Source organism: Colobus angolensis, unplaced genomic scaffold, assembly GCF_000951035.1.
Source record: "Colobus angolensis palliatus isolate OR3802 unplaced genomic scaffold, Cang.pa_1.0 Scaffold47, whole genome shotgun sequence".
Classification (NCBI taxonomy): domain Eukaryota; kingdom Metazoa; phylum Chordata; class Mammalia; order Primates; family Cercopithecidae; genus Colobus; species Colobus angolensis.
The window spans coordinates 4,948,535-4,962,322 of record NW_012118154.1 but is presented as its reverse complement, the minus strand read 5'-3'; the positions used below and the strand labels follow the sequence as shown (position 1 = coordinate 4,962,322).

The 13,788-nt window shown below is 46.1% G+C and overlaps 1 protein-coding gene across 1 annotated transcript; it reads left to right on the top strand.

The window, feature by feature from the left end:
- The first annotated feature begins 5,984 nt into the window (after nt 1-5,984).
- On the top strand, nt 5,985-11,375 carry SPDYE4 (speedy/RINGO cell cycle regulator family member E4). The gene is made up of 6 exons (XM_011958607.1): nt 5,985-6,270; nt 7,031-7,261; nt 8,082-8,140; nt 8,907-8,992; nt 10,992-11,160; nt 11,284-11,375. The coding sequence occupies exons 1-6, from the start codon at nt 6,162-6,164 to the stop codon at nt 11,341-11,343; spliced, it is 714 nt and encodes a 237-aa protein (XP_011813997.1). The 5' UTR covers nt 5,985-6,161; the 3' UTR covers nt 11,344-11,375.
- The last annotated feature ends 2,413 nt before the right edge of the window (nt 11,376-13,788 follow it).

Below are 13,788 nucleotides of genomic sequence, written 5' to 3'. Positions count from 1 at the left end.
GATCTCCTGACCTCGTGATCCGCCCGTCTCGGCCTCCCAAAGTGCTAGGATTACAGGCTTGAGCCACCGCGCCCGGCCTGGCAAATTTGTTTTATGTGTATTTTACTACAGTTAAAAATAAACAACATTTGACAATACAGTTCTAAACGTAAATATATTTATAATTTTGAGTGCAGGAGACTTTTTTAAAGAAAACACAAAACTCAGGAAGATAGACTGATCAACAGATTCAGCTAGATAAATATTTTACATTTCTATGATAAAAGACAACAAAAATTAAGAGGCTGGCAGAAAATATCTGCGTATATATGTTGGACATTATTCATCATACAGGAAATCTTTTTTTTTTTTATTTGAGACAGAGTCTCACTCTGTCGCCCGAGTTGAAGTGCAGTGGCACAATCTCGGCTCACTGCAACCTCCACCTCCCAGGTTCAAGCTATTCATTGGCCTCAGCCTCCCAAGTAGTTGGAATTACAGGCACCTGCCACCAAGCCCAGCTGATTTTTTTGTATTTTTAGTAGAGACAGGGTTTCACTATGTTGGTCAGGCTGGTCTCAAACTCCCGACCGCAGGTGATTCACCAGCCTCAGCCTCCCAAAGTGCTGGGATTACAGGCATGAGCCACTGCATCTGGGCCATACAGTAAAACTATTTATGGGAGGAGTTAAGTATATTTGGTTTAGTTAGCATAAATCAAATTACTGAAGTCAGTGAACTCTGAGGACATATCTGACAGACACACAGAATAAGGAGGAGGAGGTTCCAAAGTGTTGATGTTTGTGTAACCACAAGCATGGCTGAGCCTAGAACACAATTAGTATTCAAGCAAATGGAACCGTGCAGGTACCGATACAGGTTACCTTCATTCTGTCACTAATACCATAAACCACATGCAAATGAGGCAAGTAAGATCTGGGAGGAATTTGAGAAGCGTTTGTGCAATGTCCGAGAGTGAACTTACAGTAGAATGAACTTAGGGAGTTAACAAGAGTCTGCACTGACCCTGAACCCTCCAAACATTCTTGCGATGACCAGGCACAGTGGCTCATGCCTGTCATCTCAGCACTTTGGGAGGCCCAGGTGGGCAGATGGTTTGAGACCAGGAGTTCAACACCAGCCTGGGCAACGTGGTGAAACCACACCTCTATAAAAATACAAAACTTAGCCAGGTGTAAGGGTGCACACCCGTAGTCCCAGCTATTAAGGAGGCTGAGGTGGGAGGATTGCTTGGGCCTGGGAGATCAAGGCTGCATGAGCCGTGATCATACCACTGCACTCCAGCCTGGGCAACAGAGCAAGACCCTGTCTCAAAAAAAAAAAAAAAATTCTTGGAGACTGCAGATATGCTGTATCTATCTCTCAATAATGTAGTCACAGGGTAAACAAACCCAATATTGCCCCACCTCTCCTCTTTAGTACCATCTCTGCTTTTAGAGAATCCCAAGCCTAGAAGGAGGGAAAGCGATTTCTTCTGTTGACTTGGTGAATCAGCCTGGGTGCCTCGTTATTGGTCAGCCTGCCATGGATTGCTGCGTTGATTGCCTTCCCTGTCCCTTGTTGCAACCAATGATGGTCCAACCAATCTATTCAAAAGTATTTGGATGAATAGAAGTGAGCATCAAAAATATAGGATTACGTTCGAGAACACAGAAAAGCCTTCTATAAATCAATAAAAACGCAAAGCAACTTGTATGCATCAAACATGAACAAGATACTCACAGAAGAAGAAACAGCTGTATACAGATGTGTAAGCTCACCTATCAGACTGGCAAAAATTTAAGAGATTGGTAATATACCATATTGGTGAGTGTCTTTGTCAGTCTGGGCTGCTCTAACAAATTATCATAGACTGGGAATCTTAAACATTTCTTTCTCACAGTTCTGGAGGCCGGGAAGTCCAAGATCAAGGCGCCTGGAGAGGCAGTGTCTGCTGAAGGTTGGCTTGCTGGTTTGCGGATGGCTGTCATCCTATTGCTCCCTCACATGGCGGAGAGCAAAGAGAGAGAAAGCAAGCACTTTCTTTTCTAAGAGGACACTAAACCCATTGTGAGGGCACCACCCTTAGGAGCTAATTACCTCCCAAAGGCTGAATATCCAAGTACCATTACATTGGAGATTAGGGTTTGATATGACTTGTCTGTGTTCCCATTCTAATCGCAACTTGAATTGTATCTCACAGAATTTCCACGTGTCATGGGAGGGACCCACGAGGAGGTAACTGAGTTGTGGGGGCCAGTCTTTCCGTGCTATTCTCCTGATAGTGAATAAGTCTCAGAAGATCTGAAGGGCTTATCAGGGTTTTCCGCTTTTGCTTCCCTTTCATTTTCTCTTGCCGCTGCCATGTAAGAAGCGCCTTTCACCTCCCACCATGATTCTGAAACCTCCCCAGGCATGTGGAACTGCAGGTCCAATTTAAACCTCTTTCTCTTCCCAGTCTTGGGTATGTCTTTATCAGCAGCGTGAAAACGGACTAATACAGGGTTTCAACATGTGAATTTTGGGGGCAGGCATTCAGTTCACAGCAGTGAGGATGCAGGGAAATGAAGACTGTCTATACTTTGGGTTGGAATTTAAACTTGTAAATTAGGCTTGTAAAGTCTTCAGAGGCTCAGATATGACATGTGAGCCTTGTGACTTCTGAGGATCAAGGCTGTGTTCTGGCAGCTCTCTCACCATTGGCAAAAAAACAGAAAAGTATCATTTCCATTGGATATCCTGCTACATACTGAATTTTCACATTGAACATTTAATTTCCCATTTAAATAAACCCATCTGGAGTTTGATTTGTATATGTCTTTCTATTTTCCAAATAATGAGCTAGTTGTCCAGCGCCATTTGTGGCATAAGCTCTACTTTCCCCACTGGGCTATGCCATGATAACATATAATGCATTCCTATAGAAACTTGGGTTTATTCTGAACTTTCTATTCTCTATATTGTATCAAGGATCATAAACTGGGGCCCTGTAGCCCATTTCAGGCCTCCAGATGTGTGTTTGGTCTTGTTTTGGTTTTGGACCGAAATGTCTTTGAAAATTGTGAGTTTTCATGCCTTTAGGCAGCTCACAAAGTCAGGCCTGTCTTAGAGCAAGGTACTTGCCCAAACCCTTAGAGCACTTGAGGTTTTTTGCCTGGAGTGACACCAACAACATCCTGTTTTAACACTTTCACCTTAGAACACATTTTGGTGTCTAACAGTGGACATTCCCTCTCATTCTTCTTTTGTGATGGTTCCTTAAGTACTCAGTTCTCCAGATGAACTTTTACACTGTTTTGTCAACATCTGTGGGGGAAAACTCTCTGAGATTTTGATTGCAATCGCATAAAATTCCTAAATTCATTTGGATGGAATGTACAGCTTTACCATATTGAACCATCATTTAGACATTTTGTAAGTCGCTATTCAGTTCTTTTACATTCTCAGTTAAAATTTTTAGTGTTTCTTCTTTTAATGGAGACGCAGTCTCACTGTCACCCAGGCTTGAGTGCAGTGGCGCTAACTTGGCTCACTGCAGCCTTCGCCTCCCAGGGTCAAATGTTCCTCCCACTTCAGCCTCCCAAGTAGCTGGGACTACAGGCAGGTGCCACCACACCCAGCTAGTTTTTATATTTTTGGTGGAGACAGGGTTTCGCCAAGTTGCCCGGGCTGTTCTTGCACTCCTGTGCTCAAGCAATCCTTCTGCCTTGGCCTCCCAAAGTGCTGGAATTACAGTTGTGAGCCAATGTTAGTGGGCTTGTCGACCAGCACACAGGGGGCTTGGAGGCTGCTTCAGAAGTTCCCGCTAAGCCAAGGATATAAAGCCTGGTGACGGCGCTCCCATGTGAGGCCCAGGTCTTCTGTACCTCGCTCAAAAAGTCTTTCCTGCTCATTTCATTTGAGAGTGATTTTGCTTTCTTCGGGATCTCTATTGCGTGGCATCACCCAGAGAGTTTCATATCTGAATGGACTGCAATGATGAAGTTAAATCAGCCCTCACCTCAGTCCTTTGGAATTAGAATCTATGGGTCTGGGTCCTGACATCTGTATCTTAATGTTCCTAGTTGAGATCCTTAGACTGAAAGACTGGTATTTGCAAAGCACTTCTTTTCCTCCAAACTCAGCCTCCGAACTAGCTGGGACTACAGGTGTGTGCCACCACACCAGGCTAATTTTAGATTTTTTTGGAGAGATGGAGTCTCACAACATTACCCAGGCTCGTCTCCAACTCCTGGGTTCCAGTGATTCTCTCGCCTTGGCCTCCCGAAGTGTAGGGATGACAGGCATGAGCCTGTTACTGTTACAACAGTAACGCCCTTCTGTTTCACTCTAATGATATTTTTGGTGCATACCTACAGCCATTGTTGTATTAACCTGCATCACTGAAGGAAAAGAGAAGGGGAGAAGTGATAGTTTTGTTTTTCCCTGAACATATCAGATGAAACCTGGGCTGTTTAGCCCATTTTTGGATAATATATTGACATAATTTAAGATGGCTGTCTTATTGTAGCCTGTCTAGAGAAGGTGCCTAGAAGACAGAGGAATATGTGAAACTGGCTTGAAGAGTAATTAATCAGAACTTTACATGATACAGAAGATAAATGTTAATGGCAACAGAATATTGATCTTCTAATATTTGAAAGCCCATTAAATAGGAGAGAAAGATGATTTTCTGTTTTGTTGTAAAAGGATCCAACCGGCTCTGATGGTTCAAAGCATCATGAATGCGAAGGTCCGGTCAACATAAGCAGAGCTTCCTGACAATTGGACTTCCACAGGGGATGGGGTCTGCGTCCTCATTCAGTTGTGCCTTTCCCATCAGTGAGAGACTCCTAGGAGCCCGTTAGGAAGCTGTGCCAGAATTCACAGGTTTTTTGGATGGTATCTGAGATAGTATCCAGCTCTTATAGTTTTACTTTTTCTTTAAAAATTATTTTTGAGACTGAGTCTCACTCTGTCCTCCAGGCTGGTGTGCAGTGGTGCAATCATAGCTCACTGCGGCCTCAAACACTTGGGCTGAAGCTATCCTCCTGCCTCAGCCTCCTGAGTACTGGGACCACAGGTGTGTGCCACGATTCCTGATTACTTTGTTTATATTTTGTAGAGATGAGGTCTTGCTATGTCACCCAGACTAGTCTTGAACTCCTAACCTCAAGTGACGCTCCTGCCTTGACCTCCCAAAGGAGTGAGATTATGAGCAGGAGCCCCTGGGCCTGGCTGAGAGTTTTCCCCTTTAGTCTTTCTGTACACAGGATATTTTATTCATAAAATACATAAATAGTAGGAAATTTTAGGGTCAAGTGAAATAGATATGTTGTAATAGTTGATCTATAGACCAGAGTTCTTTAGCTGAACTGGAGGGGCAGGCTTTAGGTGATCCATGGATGCTCTGAACTTGTGGACACCATTGAAAATCTGTGCGAACCCATGGACAGTTTCCTATGATTTTCATTCCTCAAAATGTCTCTTGGACTCAAAGATGCTTGAGAGCAAATGATGCGTGTTCCCCATTATAGGATCCAGGATAGTGAATATCAGTAAACATTCAGCCAAAAAGCTTTGCCACATTGAGTGCTTCGATGTAACGTCTTCATTCAACAAGTCAATGTGCCTGGAATCTCCTACATATGCTAATCTCACTCTTGGAAGCTCTCATCATTCTGCTTACCCTAAATTTCCTTCCACCTTCCTCCCTCTCCCACCAGACTGGACTCTGAAATGGGAAGGAACGGCGGGGAGGAGAGCCCAACACTCCTCAAGTTTAGAGTGGAGAAGACACAGACTCTACTGCGAAAGGGAAAAGAGGAATATGGAGACCCTGAGGATGCTTTTGGACAATGCTCAGAGGTTGGGACATTGCCAGGAGATACCATTCACCCCAGAGCTCCAAGAAAAGAGATCAGTCTGGCAGTTACGTGTGTTTTTCTTCAAACTAGTTGCCAGGTTGGAATGACCGATGACATCAGAGATTTCGACCTTCGTGATTGGAAGAACCGGACTCTGGGTGCTTGGGAGCTCAGGTGGACAACAGAAACTTCTCAGAGCTGTTCTTCACTCCTAACTTCTCCTGAGCCTCTAGAAGAGAAATGCGCTCTTCTGGGTCCTAACGGAGTCTGGCAGAAGGCTTTGGACAGAACAGGGACTAGGTTCTGTGGACAGAAACAAAGCGTGTGGGAGAGACTATGGCCAGTGGTCAAGCGCACCCTCCATTTGAGGAGGAGAGCCCCCAGCCTAGCACATTGGTGCAGTCCCCCCAGGTGGTGACGGGTGATGAAGTGCCAGGACCTTCAGGTGAGGTGACTGGAGGGAGAAGTGATGGGAGATGATTGACTGAGCAGAGGGAAGGGGGCCAGTTACTGGGAATCTGGAGCACCTGAGTAGGGTGTGTGGGAAAGAAAGGAGGGATTCAGAAAGCCAGGAATTGGGGAAAAGCATGGCCACATGGAAAGAAAGCCTGGGGAGCAATGAAGGGGGTCAGGAGATTCGCTGAAAAGATGAGAGAGGAAGGCCGAGGTGGGCGGATTATGAGGTCAGAAGATCGAGACCATCCTGGTTAACACAGTGAAACCCTGTCTCTACCAAAAGTACAAAAATGAGCCGGGCGTGGTGGCGCATGCCTGTAGTCCCAGCTACTCAGGAGGCTGAGGCAGAAGAATCATTTGAACCGAGGAGGCGGAGGTTGCAGTGAACCGAGACTACGCCACTGCACTCCAGCCTGGGCAACAAGAGGGAGACTCCGTCTCCCCACCCACTCCCAAAAAGAAGAGAGAGAGAGAGGAGACAGAAGAGCTCAAGGGAAGGTTTCCATTTTTCTCCAGTTGAAAGTTCTTATCTGTGCTGAGAAAATGTTTTGAGGACAGAGAGCTGGAAGAACGGGGAGGTGAGGGAGAGGCAGATGGGGATCAGCAAAGGAGAAAGGTGGAAACATGGCCTGGAGAAGACAAAAGTCTGTGAGGCTGGGGAGGATGGAAGAGTAGTATGAGGTTTTGGGTTGGGGTCTAGGGTGATCAATGGCAGAAACACAACACTATGGCCTGGTTTCTTCACTCAGTCCCTTGGGTAGATCCCAGCCCCCAGCCTGAATCTCTTGGCATGGAAAAGAAGAGGGAATGGTCAGACGAATCCGAGGAGGAGCCGGAGGAGGAGCTGGAGTTGGAGCGCGCCCCTGAGCCCCAGGACACCTGGGTGGTGGAGATGCTGTGTGGGCTCAAGATGAAGCTGACACGCAAGCGAGCATCCTCCGTGCTCCCTGAGCACCACAAGGCCTTCAACAGGCTGCTTGGTAGGAGGATACCCCAAAGAGCACCTCCAACCCGGTTCTTTTTAAAAAGCAGAAACTTTCAATAATTACTCTTTACCAATAAGAAGAATATGCCCTCCTGGGGGGTGAGCGATCCATGTGGGAGGAGGATGCTTAGGAGACAGAGGATTAGGCTGGTCTTAATAAAGGTCTGCGCTTGAAATAAGAAAGCCTGGTTTCCGGCCAGGTGCAGTGGCTCATGCCTGAGATCCCAGTGCTTTGGGAGGCTGAGGTGGGAGGATCTCTTGAACTCAGGAGTTTGAAGTTGCAATGAGCTATGACCGCACCACTGCACTCCAGCCTGGTTGACAGGGAAAGATCTTGTCATAAAATAAATAAAATAAAATAAAAGACAAAAGAAAGCTTGGTTTCAGCTGAACCCTCTGAAACTCTATGTCTCTTGCTGACTTTTCTAAACCTAAGTGTCTCCATCCATGAAGGGGGATGACAAGGTCATGGGCACACCGAGCTGTGACTATCTCCGGAAGCCATGATGGGAATTCCATTATGACTTCTGCGGTGGTCCCTTCATGTATGATGGGAGGACATCATGGCTTATTCACAGCTCCTCATCCTGTAGACTCTGACACCAAAGGCCTCCTTCGGCCTCTCCTCAGGGCAGTCTCAGAGCGGGAGCCTCCCTCCTTGCCCAGTGAAAGTCCTTCTCTCCTCTGCCATCCACGTAACCCTTGGCCACAATCCTGAGACTTCCCCCATAGGGGCACAGTTCTCCTGTCTGCTCTGTTGCTCCCACGGCAACTCTGTTCCGCTTCTTACCCTGACACAGGCTCTCTTTTCACAGAGGATCCTGTCATTCAAAAATTCCTGGCCTGGGACAAAGATCTGAGGGTGTCAGACAAGGTAAGGTTGTTCTCCACTCAACTGTGTTCCTGCTTTAACACATGTCCTGGGGGAGGGTGCAGCATCTAAAACCACAGTTTCTCTCCTCTCTCCCTCCACCATCTCGCACCTGCTGATCCCATAGTCTTGGGCGCCCACATTTTGATTTTTATTTTTTTGGAGAGAGGGTCTCATTCTGTTGCCCATGTTGGAATGCAGTGGTGCCATCATAGCTCACTGCAGCCTCAACCTCCTGGGCTCAAGCGATCCTCCCGCCTCAGCCTCTCCAATAGCTGGGACTCCAGGCATGAGTCATCACACTCCAGTTATTGTTAGTCTTTTTATAATTTGTCAGCATCTCCCTCAGGGCTCTGGTGGCCTATTGCATAGTGGACGGGTGGCCCCTGCCTCTGCCCAGGGCTTGAATCCCTGGGCCACAGTCATGAAACTCCTGACCCCTATCCTCTCCTATCTTTGGGACAGTCCTTTGCTCCAGCTCACCAAGACCCTCCTGACATTAGCCGCCCTAGACACACTCCCTCCAATGATCCCATTGGAGCTCATCATCATGGGAGCATCACAGACCTTCCTTTCCCTGACTTCCCGAATTTGCAGCTGACTTTGAGCACCTCTCTCCCCGCAAGCCTCCAGTGAGCACAGCCACCCAACACCGAGGTTCTTCTGCGATAGGCAACTGCGTCCCAGCCCCTGTTCCCTTATCTCCACTATCTTCCTCTTCCAGGATGTGACCAATCTTTCTCTCTCTCTGTTCCCTTTTCTCCATCAGTATCTCCTGGCTATGGTCATAGCGTACTTTAGCCGTGCCGGCCTCTTCTCGTGGCAATACCAACGCATTCATTTCTTCGTGGCTCTGTGAGTAATTTGCTTCTTCCCACCCGTCAATATCCAACACCCTGGGACGGTGGAGGAAGTGGGATTCCAACCTTTCATCGATTTTTTTGACCCTAGTTCTCCTCTTTACTCTGTGTATAAAAACGTTAAGATTATACTATGGCATTCTTAGTCTGCTCTTTCTAAAAACAAACACAAATGCAGTTGACAAATAGTAGAATCAAACAAAAGGAAACATAAACCCGTCCTAAGGGGAAAGCCGCGGACACGACCCTGCACCCCAAGCAAGCAGCCATATCCTTCCCATATCAACACCAAATGCAATTTTCCATCCTCCTCCTCCAGGTTCCCGTGACAGAGGCCGAAATTCAGGTCGTCCTCGCATAACACGGATCCATCATCAAATACTCCCTGTGGGGCTTCCTGCGAGTCCAGCCCCAAGCCAGGGGGCTTCCTAGTGCTGCCTGAATAGCTTCCCAAACACAGCTCCCACCCCTTCACTGCCCACCTGAACAACTTCCTTAGCTGATGTGCCTATAAATGGAGGCCCGGGTCCACAGGGCGAATCCAACCCTCTCTGCAATCCTTCTACCACCAAACCTGCCCGCCATCTTCATGTTTCATGGTTTGCTTTCGCCGCTCCTTCCAAATGCCCTCCACTCCATTTTGATTTTGTGTTTTCTGTCTGGGTGTCCTGCACCCATATGGATCTGAAGGGAACGACCCATTTGTTGAAGTCAGTTCAGCCCCCACAGCCTTTCCGATGCCTCCCCTGATCTGCCAGCGTCTGCATGCCTGCAGCACTTCAGTTACATCCTAGGGTAATGTGCCATTTTGGATTCGTTGATCTGCCCTCCTTTTCCCCAAACTCATCAGACTAGACCCCTGTTGAAGGCAGGGTCTTGTCAAAATATCAAAGTTTTTGTTTTTGTTTATACCAGACAGAGACTTGCTCTGTCCCTCAGGCTGGAGTGCAGCAGCCAGATCATAGCTCACTGCAGCCTCCATCTCTCAGGCTCTAGATCCTCCCACCTCAGCCTCCCAAGTAGCTGGAAAGACAGGTGCACGCCACCACATCCAGCCAGTTTTTATGGTTTTTAGTAGAGATGAGGTTTTGCTATGTCACCCTGGCTGTTCTGGAACTCCTGGGTTCTCACCTCAGCCTCTCAAAATGCTGGTACTACAGGCATAAGCCACCCAATCAACCAAAATATCAAAGTATTCCTAAAACACTCAGCACAATTCTTTTCATTTTGCAACTGTTCATGTTATATTGACTCTGTGAAATTATTCATATGGCATTTGCGTATAAGATAAATCTTTCCTTCTTTCCTTCATTCATTCATGTATTCTTTTATTCAACAAAACCTTACGAAGTACATCATATGTGCCAGGGAATAGGAAGGATGGGAAGAGAGAGTTCACAGCAATGCTTGTTGAATTAATGCACCAAGATAAACAAAGCCCTCTATTGGCCATTTGGTAGGCAAGAAATGATTTACAGAAACAAACCAGTCAGTTCCTGTCCTTGGGGGCACTTATGATGGAGGGGGAAGACAGGTGTGTGCATACATGAGAAGGAAGGGGGGTGTGGGAGGAACATGGATGGGGACTAGGATGAGGTGATGTCATCTCTCTTGTATAAGGATGGCAGGACATATCCTTAGGATAAGACTTGGGTTGTTTTTAAATTCAGAGGGGGTCTTGCCATATTACCCAGACTGGTCTCTAACTCCTGGCCTCCAGTGATCCTCCTGCCTGGACTCCCAAAGTGCTGGGATTCCAGGTGAGAGCCACCACTCCCAGCCACCACTTCGATCGTCGCCTTCCTAAAGGTGTGAGAGGCACCCTTAGCAGGTCTCTGTCCAGTGGGGCCTCCTAAGGAAGGCGGGGCTCTCTGCAGGTTGGGTGTTGGTGCTGAGCTGAGGACGGTCCCCTCCCCTCCTCTCCGGGAAGCTGCCCTCGGGCAGGGGTCCCTCCTGGTGGGGCCCCTGAGTAGCAGCCTGATCTCTCTCCCCAGCTACCTGGCCAGTGACATGGAGGAGGACAACCAGGCCTCCAAACAAGATATCTTCTCCTTCCTCTACGGCAAGGGCTACTCCCAGCGATCCTTGTTCCATAAGCTTCGATACCAGCTCATCTGCTCCATGCGTTGGAGGATGTGGGTTTCCCCAGAGGAGATGGAGGAGGTAAGTGGGGCCATATGAGGAGGTGGGGGTGGGGAGGGATGGGGTGGATTGGAGGCTGGAGGAGGGCAGGGAGGGGTCTTGCTGGGGAGACCCTGGCTTCTCAAATGGTATGTGTTTTTCCAGATCCAGGCTTATGACCCAGAGCACTGGGTGTGGGCCCGAGATCGCACCCTCATTTCCTAGAGCTCCGGGGATATGGAGGCCTGAGGTCATCGGCCTGAGGGAAGGTACGTGTGTATGCTTTGGGGTAAAGGCAGAATATTCTCATCTATAAGAAAATCCGAGGAACCCAACTGCTTGATCTGGCTTCAAGCCTGGTCAATATGGCAACACCCCATCTCCACAAAAAAATACAAAAATTAGCTGGGCATCCTGGTGGGCGCCTCTAGTCCCCACTACTCAGGAGGCTGAGGTGGAAGGAACACCAGAGCCCCAGGAGGTCGGGGCTGCAGTGAGCTGTGATTCTGCCACTGCACTCCAGCCGGGGAGACAGAGTGACACTGTGTCTCAAAAATGAGACTACTACCTAGGTCCAGGGAGGTTCATTATGGTTGACACACTTGAGTTACTGATTTTGGGAAAGGATTCAGTGAAGATTTGGTTGACATCTTGTGCAGCTAACCACATTTAGGACCAAGCATTAGACTTAAGCATGAGAGATTAAGGTTCAGGATTAGGAATCTGGCCTGCTGGTTTGTGAGGTTGTCATATTAGACATGTCTGTAGCATGGTTAAAAGTTTAGATCTTAAGCAACACAGAAGGGCCCCAAGTGTGACGAAGTCCAAAGCCACATTCTCTGAGGGTGCTCTACTCCCTGGGCGGACCCACCCAAAGTCCTTGCTATGAAGCAGATCACTGGGGCTGACCTTGGCTGTATTAAGTGATTTTTGGAGTCAAGCTCACCAAAGTGTGAGTGTCAGAATCGAAAATGATGGCTCAGAATCAGGGTTTACAATGAAGGGTTGGAGATAAAATCAGATTTATACATTGCTCTGAACTCTAGCTAGGATTGACGTGGGATGGGAATAACCTTCCTGTCTGGAGATCTGCCTACTTGAAGTGTGACATCCTGTCTCTCACTTCCAGAACACAGGGCCCAGGGGAGAGGGGAATTTTCAGCAGGAAGTTTATCCCAACGCTAATGCCAGACACCAGGAAGGAAGAGAGGAGCCTCCTATGCAGATCATCTAGAAGAACCTGGCCTCTTCTAGAAGGAGCAAAATAGAGTGACCAAGTTTTCCTCCTAGGAGCCGTGGAGGTACTTCTAGGAGTCGGTGGAGGGAAAGTGAGAAATCAGGGGTGTTTCTGGTTCCACCCCTTCCTGCGACACCACCTCCCTTTTCACATTGCTGAATCCCAACCTCCCCTGGGCTGGAAGCTGGAGTTCCTGTTTCCTATGGACTTTGTTGCCACAGTCCAGAGCATTTGAAGGCACAGCGCAGGCACTCAGATTGTCACAGAATTCTCTGTTAAATATGAAATTACTGCCATAGGATTTTAAAAGATAGTTTAATAGATACTATACATTTTATTGGTTTATTTTGAAAATGTTGGCCATAGAATTATTACTATGTTGATTTGAAATAGTTTGGAATTTTTGTAGTTTTGAAAACATGCTGTTCCTATAGAGTTCTGTGATGGTCATTATATTCACATAAATATAATTTAGTTTTCATTTTTAAGAGAGAATTCTTTTTATCACAACTGTTTTCTCTTTAAATCGTTTTATCTATTATTACATGTGCTCCCAAAGTGAGCACTCTTGTTATCTATGATTCTGACCTAATATATCCATTATATTTATAGCTAGGTGGTATTTCCCCTATGTTCTTGTAAATAGAAATGTTTATTTTCTGTTTAGTGTTTGTTACTGAACTGTGAGAATTCAGTTGTGATTTTTAACATGCCTTACATATATACTAACATGTCCAATATACACTAGACATTTTATTTGTTTATTTTGAAAATGATGGGCATGGCATTCTTACTACATTTATTTAACTAGTTTAGAAAAACAAGTATTTTTTAAAAGACACTGTTCTTATGAAGTTGATGGGTGTTATACCTGTTACATACACAAAAATATAATTCTGTTTTCATTTTTAAGAGAGGATTCTTTTTATCCTAAATGTTTTATTTTTAAATCTTTTTATCTATTATTACATGTGCTGCTGAAGGGCGCACTGTTATTACCTAGGGTAGTTACATAATGTATCTATTATATTTATAGCTCGGTGGCATTTCCCCGAAATTCTTATAAAAATAAATTTGTATTTGATGTTGAGTGTTATTGAATTGTGATAATTCAGATGTAATTTTTTTCAGCTTGTATTGAAAGGTTTGTATGTTCCTTTAAAGAGGGCATGTGTTTGAAAGGAGGACAGGAGCTGTGTGTTTGAAAGAGGACAGTGCAGTGTGCTGCCCGCAAAAATGCAATAAAGATGAAGTTTTCTCATCTTCACAATGATTGTGACCATATTGGTCTGGATTGCTTATCTGTCGTCCAATGATATTTTTATTTAATGGGGTTTTAGTTATTTCAACGAATTAATTAACTCTGGAAAAATAATGCTGAATCTTTCTTTCTTTTTTTTTTTTTTTTTTTTTGAGATGGAGTCTGGCTCTGT

What these genes read in the sequence shown, in the direction of transcription:
- SPDYE4 (XM_011958607.1), top strand. Translation starts at nt 6,162, where the DNA reads ATGGCCAGTGGTCAAGCGCACCCTCCATTTGAGGAGGAGAGCCCCCAG. An exon ending in ATCTGAGGGTGTCAGACAAG is followed by an intron (nt 8,141 to 8,906) that starts GTAAGGTTGTTC and finishes TTTCTCCATCAG; the next exon opens with TATCTCCTGGCTATGGTCAT. An exon ending in CCCCAGAGGAGATGGAGGAG is followed by an intron (nt 11,161 to 11,283) that starts GTAAGTGGGGCC and finishes GTGTTTTTCCAG; the next exon opens with ATCCAGGCTTATGACCCAGA.